General features: G+C 36.5%; 1 protein-coding gene across 1 annotated transcript; it reads right to left on the minus strand.

Moving 5' to 3' along the window:
• Nucleotides 1–1,573: 1,573 nt before the first annotated feature.
• Nucleotides 1,574–6,766, minus strand: LOC105445676. The gene is made up of 2 exons (XM_030977579.1): nt 6,696–6,766; nt 1,574–6,260 (listed from the first exon to the last, which is right to left on the minus strand). The coding sequence occupies exons 1-2, from the start codon at nt 6,764–6,766 to the stop codon at nt 4,166–4,168; spliced, it is 2,166 nt and encodes a 721-aa protein (XP_030833439.1). The 3' UTR covers nt 1,574–4,165.
• Nucleotides 6,767–8,409: the final 1,643 nt, after the last annotated feature.

Raw genomic sequence — 8,409 nt, forward strand, 5'->3', positions numbered from 1 at the left:
CTTACTAGTAAATCGTCAACACCAACCGCGATACTCAGTTCAGCAGACGACATTCAACACTAGCCCTCAACACAGACCACCGGAAATACGTCATATTTCCCGAGGTCAATCCCAAAACCAGCCTTATTTCAAGTTCGGTATTGTGGCTGGTGTTGGTGTTCTCACAACACCAACACCAGCTTTCAACACCGAACTTGAAATCACTCATTTTATTTCCGATATGCCTACGCCTAAATTCAGGTAAAATCTTGGTATCAATTATTCTTGGAATATCACAATGAAAAAAGACGGATAAAAAGTTCATACTTCAAGTGGTTTTAAAAATATCGCAGCAATGAGCCTAAATTTAGCCTGAATTTTAGGAAATTGACCTCTATGACCTTTGACCTTTAACTACGTACCTCAGGAATTCATCAGATCGCTTTTCATTGGTGATTCCCCCCCCCCCCCCTACCAGGTTTGAAGCGCGACCATACCTCTAGTGATTCTTGAGTTATTGTGATAACAAATTATTTTTATGCAATGAACTCCATGAACTTTTGCCTACTTACTTCAAAATCTAATAATACAATCTTCATATGAAGACACAATATATATCATCAAGAATTTTCAAGTGCACACCTCAAGTAGTGCTAGATTGATGGAAATAAACATTAACAGCTACATTTAAATTCCAATAGTGCCTGAGCAGTGGTGTCGATGCGAACAAGCCGAATAATTTGCTTCACCTTAGAGGGAGACATTCCATTTATGAGAATTCATGGTTTGAAAAACTCTGAGTATACATACAAGAATGAGATGAGAGGATCAAATGTCGTAAATTTCTATGTTCTTTTTTTTTTGAAGGATTTATTTTACCTGGAAAAAAGAAATTATACATCTAGGTCAAGCCTTTATCAGTACAAAATCTTTCAGAAAACTTTTCTCAATTTCACTGAAACTCAAAACCACGGATTTTGCAGTGCAACATTGCTCATTTCCTATCATAGTACGTGTAAAATGATTTATTAAATAATTAATTTCGATACAAAATATATAAAATATATTTTGGTATCTCCCTGTTAACAAAAAAAATATTTTCTGGCACCTCATTACCCACATGTGGAGGTATTTAGGATCTTGGCTGCTTGAAGTCATGCTGTTATTAACTTTTAAGAGCGAGCGTGCTAAGTCTTTATTATATTAAAATTACTCATGAAATTATAAATTCTTGCGGGTTTGAACCTTCGGATTGTTGTCATTTAATCTACGTTTTTTCAACAATACATTTGTGTAAATAACCGAATTTTGCTCGTGTCACCCGTAGGTATGTGTTTCGGCACTCAGGGTACTACGGCATCCTTGTTGTACAACGCTGTACTTGAGGGTCTAAATTTGAGGGGGCATATCGACCAGGTCGGGGGGGGGGATATATTCCTTGCCCCTTTAAAGTAGGAAAATACTCCATATTCGTTTTTTGGTAATGATTTGCTAATCAATTTATAATTTATATTGTGTTGATATTTTTGGTACTCATCATGATTGTTCCAACAATACACACAGACAGAGACGAATACAAGATAAAACACTCTGATGATTGTATCATGTATTCCCATTTATTTGCAGATCGCACAAAACAAGAGGAAAACATGTTAAATCAGAAACAATCTACTAGAAATGCATAAACTATTAAACTACCTATCATTGGCATGAAATAGTGAGGCCTGAAGCAATATTTTACTTTCAAAGGTATTTAAGACCAAAGTCAAACATTCATATGGCATGACCCACATTTGATGCATCAGCTTAAACTTGGTAAATGGAGAGTTTGACTGCACATTTAAAAACACCGTTGCTCCTTCATTCGTTGCAAAATATATGAATAGGGTATCGTTAGACAGAAAAGTTAGTTCCTATATAAAATGAAATAAAAAATTTAGGTCACATAAATGTTGACTTGTCAATCATACGCTACTTAAGTTGGGTATCATTTTTAGTTACACACTATATACACTGTTCAAATATAAAATTATCGATGAAAACGTCTAGAAGATAAATTAACTTCATTTAAATTTGAAAATATATACAGCTCTCTGAAAGTTGCTGAATCATCAGACTCAAACTGAATAAAATAACAACAGCTCACTATAGTTTTTGAACAACTAGACCACATATGCAATACAAGTACTTTTGTTCCGTTGGATAGGATGCCTGCAATGAGTGAACATATTAATAACCATGGATTTGTAATGCATGAACAAACTATAATCATTACAGCTGAAAAGGGTATCTCTTGACTTTATATGAACTTTAAATCATTACAGAGACATGCACTACATGTTTGAATATATAAATCGAGTCAATAGGGAAAATTACAGTTCAGTACACATCATTTTTGTAGTGCCAAAATATGTCACTTCATATGTTCTTGGAGGTCCACTGAGTGCATCAGTTGGCTGCCAGGGAAGAGGAAAGCAAACTAAATCACTGTAACCGTAATGGTCCCTCTTCCTGACCAACTGGTGCATCCAGAAGACCTGCAAACTATAGCATGAAGGTAATTAAAATACAAAACGTTTCATAAACAAACCAGCAAACAAAAACAAAGCACAAGGAGGAAATCAAATTAATATGTATGGTGACACTAGTTAATGACACGATACTGAACATAAACATGAGGAATTAATTCTGGCTCAAAAACTATTGCATAAAATGTTTAGTAGGTATAAAACTGAAACCATGAAGTATAAACCTGAGAAAAGAACAAAATGTGAGAGCATGTAGTAGCGCACTGACAAGAATGCCTAAAATCGTACAGGTTGACCAGTATATAGAAGTTAAGAAAATCTCAGAAGAAGTATGGAACATAATCTAGTATAATTAACAGACCAACATTAGTATATGTAGTCTACGTATACTCAAATTGTTATGGTAATAAATACCAGTATCGATCAACGAATAGCTTAAACAGATATAAGGTCCAAGAAACTTTATATACAACATACATACATATTCATGACCTACTGTCAAGCCCGAAAAAAAAAGAAGCATGCAAACTTAGCGAGTCATCACAAATATGTAATTTCCCGTTGTGTCTAAATGAACATTGCATTACTTAAACAGTCAATATGAATTAACAACATGCAGCCGTTTTGGGCAGATAAGGATCAAAGTTTCCACCTGCAATAATGTCAACATCATTTACATTAATTATATTTTTTTTACTAAGAGTTAGAGATGGAAAACAACATGTAAACCTCGCAGGCTACCAATTCTTGAAAGCATGCCTGTGAAATTTTCTACGCAAGCGAGTTTTGGTCATCATCTTACCATTCTTTTCCATTTCTTCACCTCTTTTGCTCTGTCTTCTATCTCAATGCAGATTACCTTCACATGTAAATGCTCCTTTACTTTATAGTATAACACATTTAAACCATGTCGAATATTTCTGGTGAAACAATGACCAAGAAATTATGAGTACTTCCTTTATCTTAATACAGTATGATCCTAGATAATGAATACTACTGCTGAGGAAACATACGATGACCGTGTAATGTAACGTACAATGAGATAAGTCAAACAACTGGAACAAATGCATTGACGGGTAAACAATGTTAAGATACTAGTTATCTGTGAAATAGTATTCAATCATCTGCACAGTAATTATCAACAATCAATTATAACGTTTTCCAGATATACACAATCCAAACGACCAAATAATTGCTCTTTAGAAGTATTTACATTATTGTGTGCCATGCTGGCAATTTAGGCAATTTGAACAAAATAATTTTCCAGAAAAACTTTGTATTCAGCTGTCAATTGCTCAAGAACTTCTTCATGCACAATTATATCCCTCAATTTAGTATGAGGATAGATTATTCTCAAAAATCCCGTTTCAAATGATAATACGTTGGCACAAGTCCCTCTGGTTGCATGACTAAGCTTGCCTTTCTGTTCGCCAACTCTCGGATATCCATTTTTTTCAACACACAATCATACGGGAGCACATTCATATTCTGGCCAAACTACTATCTACATCTATATCAGGGTTTTATGCCATCAACTTTACAAAAGGCTCTTCCTGAATGTGTTTGGGGATAACTGCCGTTAAACCTTTGACAACTATGTTCTTGCCATCTCTTCTCTGACAGGTACTCTTCTTCAGTCCTTTCCCAGAGCACTGTTTCTAAGAAACGTCGTTGGTCTGATTACAAGAGGACGATTGCTTTTTAGCATTTATTCTGCACAGGTAGTCTGCTAATTTGTCCTTTTGTTCTGCAACCGCCAGGGTGTGTTCACAAAACAAACGATCATGTAGTAGAAATGATCTGCATTGCTCGTCACAAGCAAAGAAGTCATCCTGGCATGACACCTTAAAGAAATCCTTTTCATCAAAGCAAATGTATTGAGAGCTAGTGGATGGAAAGTCAACAATGCTACGACTACAATCGATGATCTTCTCAGCCTTACTCCAAACAGCTTGCAATTCGTACGGCAAAAGTCCCTCGATTCCACTCTCTTCGGGAGAAATTGAAAGCGCCTCAACTTTCTGTCCTGGTGCACTAATATCGGCGCTCTTAAGTGGTACCCTTCTCTCCTCTGAGTTCATGTGAGCCCATTGCAGTGGTGTTGTTTCAAGATGCTTATTGACTGACCCTTTCTCGCCTGATTCTCTGATTGATGTTTCCAATTCTGTGTACTTCGACTTCACAAAGTCTTCTAGGCTATCAACCAGTTCATTCCATGACTTCTTTCCTCCAAGCCCCTTGGCGATCAGAGAGTTCATACATTCGCACTCGTCCCGTCGTGGGTCTCCTAATCCTGTCTGCTGCCTAACTGGCTTCAACATGCACTCTTTGACCTCTTGTGATTGATGTTGCATGAACCAAGTCGCAAATTCAGGATCCCTTCCTGTCTCTGCAGTTTCTAGACCGTTCCATTTGGTACACGAATGTAGAAGGGCTTCTTCATACTCATTGTCATTCTCACAGTCTGCCAGTCCCTGGTAACGTATTTCATCGACTTGCTCTCCAAAGATCGATCTCAGTATTTGCGCAGTGTTTTTGTGCAGTCCAAGTTCATGAAGCTTGCTCTCAACCTTTCTGCGATGATGCTTCATGCAGAGCAGATGCTTGGAATTGGAAAAACTTGGTGAACTTGCCAGGCCTTTGTACATTGCTATATCTCCATCTGTCTTGAAGAATGGTACTTGCTCATTTCCCAGATGTTTGGAGAGTTGGTTTCCAAAGTACTGGTACGTTTCAGTATCTCTTCTTTCATGCACCAGAAATGGGCCAGGCATGATTACATTCTCTTCATTTTGTTTATTCATCAAGTTATGATGTCTGTACGATGCAACAGTAACATACATTTGACCAAGGTCAAATGGACCAGTAAACGAAATGCTACTGCCCGCAGTACAAGTTCTTTTCATGTCCTCGATCTGTTTGTCTGTGTAAGCAACACACCTTTGATGAGAGCCTTCAATTTTATCATTAGAGATCTCGATGCTTCTTACAAATTGTTTCTTTTCAGCCAATTTGTTCAAATCAATTTGTTTCTTCCCTGCTGTACAATGTGAGTAGATTTGTTGTCTATCACGTTGCAATGATGCAGCTGCATCATTGCCCACAGTAGTTTCCTGATTTTGGAACTTGTCATCAGGTCTGCCCTGTGTTGACTGACTTGAAGGCTCTTTCAATTCTTCATTCGAAGCCTTCTGTGGTGGGATGAAGGGACTATTACTCTGTTTACAATTCTCTTGTGGTGTCAGTGTTAAGGCTGTCTTCTGCCCTCTCCATTCGTAGCGTATTAAGGCGATCGGACATTCCAACACTCCGTCTTTTTGTAGCTGGTATATTATTCTGAAAAATCCAGGGGTATCTCTGTGAGGATAATATCTGCGAATAAGTGTGTACCTCTGAGAGCCAGGCTTGGGACCCTCTTTCAACAAAAAGATGTTTTGGTCATTATCCACAACTAGCTCATATGTATATCTTTTGGAGTTCTTGTACTTACCGGTCCCATCGCATGTAAGGTCCTGGTCAAATTCAAGTTTCGAAGTATCCACAAGAAAAGCAAGTTCATCGCCACATGCTAGTGGAAGACATGTGTTTTCTTTGGTAGTTGGGAATAGCATCAATTTCGCAACACTCTTGATATCGTTGAAGAAAGCTTTGGTAGATTTGATGGCGTGCCATTTCTCCCTGTAGAGTATGCATTCAAACCTGTTAATCGTCTTCAAGCGTTTCGGTTCTGGTTGTATGAGGTCTGGGCGAGACCTGGTCATAGAAGAAGAAGAAGAAATATACAAAGTACACTAAACTTCATCTCCAATATACTGCAAATATTGTGTTGATCCTTTTCGATTTCATTTGCACATTAGTGTTTGTTTTTATATTACGGTTCAAGTCACTTCAAATTGAATAACTCTTGTTTAATTCCTCATTCTGGATTCTTCTCTTCCCGTTATTGTTGTGCTTTGATGTGTCTTTTCTGTAGAGTATTATAACTGAAATTGCCAGGATAATTAAGCAGTATATGTTAACACATCGTCTCAAATTCATTATTTTTTCCATTGATTTTTGTTTGTTTTCATTCAGAGTTACCTCGTACCAACATTAGATTCCATTTTAATACCTAAATTTACCCAAAATGTATACTTTAAAGTAGGTCCGTGAGACCTTCTGAATATCTTGTGAAAGATATAATCCTACCTTTGCTGTACTTCTACTCTTGAGCAGCTAGGGATCGGTGATATATCTTCCTCATATGACGACAAATCCATGGTGCTATTAAAGAAAAATCGGAGAAAAGAAGAAATGTATAGACAGAGTTGTATGAACGTTTAGACCTTCCTGTACTTGGCTATTTGAGCTGCCCGTTAATGGGGAAGACTGTTTTCCAAGTCCCCCGCCTTTCCACTGGTATTGCAAATTTTCATAGACTTGGTTTTAAAAAATGTACACGACTTGGAGAAAAGGCAACAAAGTTAAGAAATAGCAATAATGTAAAACGAAGAAGTTGGAAATCCCCTCCCCGTACAGTAAGGGCTAAACCGCCATATGCACAATAACTTTGCTGTTTGTCAGGTTTCACTTAGAAAAAGATTGAGTGGGCAAGAAAGATATTCATTTAAACAAATGAAGGGTAGAGTTCTCTAGTTACTTGTCAAAAAGGCGAAATATTGTGTCAACTTTTTGGGTAACAATTAATTTTTTACAATAAAAAAAAATTATTGATAAAATTATTATGAGATTGTACAAACCACATTTAGAATTACATTCTGCAAATGTAAAATTTAATAAAAACTTGTCTAGAGCTATTGAAGTTTGAATTAAGTTGATTTCGTTTGTCTTTTTTATTATTGTGATTATCTTCTCATTAGCTAAAATAATTACACCTTCAAGCATTGTTGTGGTTGCAAGGTGAGTTCCATTCAGAATCACTCAAGTATAGGATGAGGAATAATATGTCCTCAGTTTTTTTAATTGCAGCAATGTATCTGAACCACATGGCTAGGCCCTTACAAGTTTATATCAAGCGAAGTATATTGAACAAAAAGAAATGCGCTAATGTATGATAATGTTCTGATAGGTAATAATGGTTAACAATGATACTTTCGTCCTCATAAACTTTCAAAATATCCATGATTTCGCACAATAACAAACTTAGCTCAGAAACTTCACTTTCCCTTCACCTGGTTTGAGGCTCGATCATACCTCTAATGATATTTGAGATATTATGATAACGAGGCCCGAACCTTTATTTTCAGATATTGAACTATTTGACCTTTTGCCTACTTACTTCAAAGTCTCTTTAGATAATCTTGCCACGATGACATAACATATATTGAACAAGAAGTTTCAAGTTCATACCTCGAGTGGTATCAGGTTGATGAAAATAAACATGAATATTTAAAGTACGGTATTGACTAAGCAATGGTGCTAACGTGAACAAGCCGAATTATCTGCTTCAACGTAGACGGGGACATTCCAATTAATATGAGAAATCATACTTTGATCGAGTCTGAGTATATATTCAAGAATGAGAAATCGTAATAAAGTGCCAGTTTTTTTTTGTTAAGGATTAAGTCACCTGGAAATAAAACATTATACAGGTCAATTGTGTATCTGAAAAAAGGTTTTAGGAATCACTCTAAATTCACTGGAACTATAAACAACAACAAGATTTTGCAGTGCGACATTGCTCAATTCTTGTCATGTGAAATGATTTATTTAATACTTAATTTCGATGAAAAAGATATGATATCTATTTGGGTACCTCATTCAGTCTTTATGGCGAATATGCCTCTGTAAGCAAGCATCGGTATCTTAAATTTGAAGTTTGAAATCGGGCTGGGACGAATAATCGATGGCTGGTATCAAGACATAAATCCTCACCTAGAATAATAAGAAGACGACGGATGGT

The sequence above is a fragment of the Strongylocentrotus purpuratus genome, unplaced genomic scaffold, assembly GCF_000002235.5.
Source record: "Strongylocentrotus purpuratus isolate Spur 01 unplaced genomic scaffold, Spur_5.0 spur5_scaffold_1, whole genome shotgun sequence".
NCBI lineage: Eukaryota > Metazoa > Echinodermata > Echinoidea > Camarodonta > Strongylocentrotidae > Strongylocentrotus > Strongylocentrotus purpuratus.

What these genes read in the sequence shown, in the direction of transcription:
- LOC105445676 (XM_030977579.1), bottom strand. Translation starts at nt 6,766, where the DNA reads ATGGATTTGTCGTCATATGAGGAAGATATATCACCGATCCCTAGCTGC. An exon ending in AGAGTAGAAGTACAGCAAAG is followed by an intron (nt 6,261 to 6,695) that starts GTAGGATTATAT and finishes TTCTATGACCAG; the next exon opens with GTCTCGCCCAGACCTCATAC.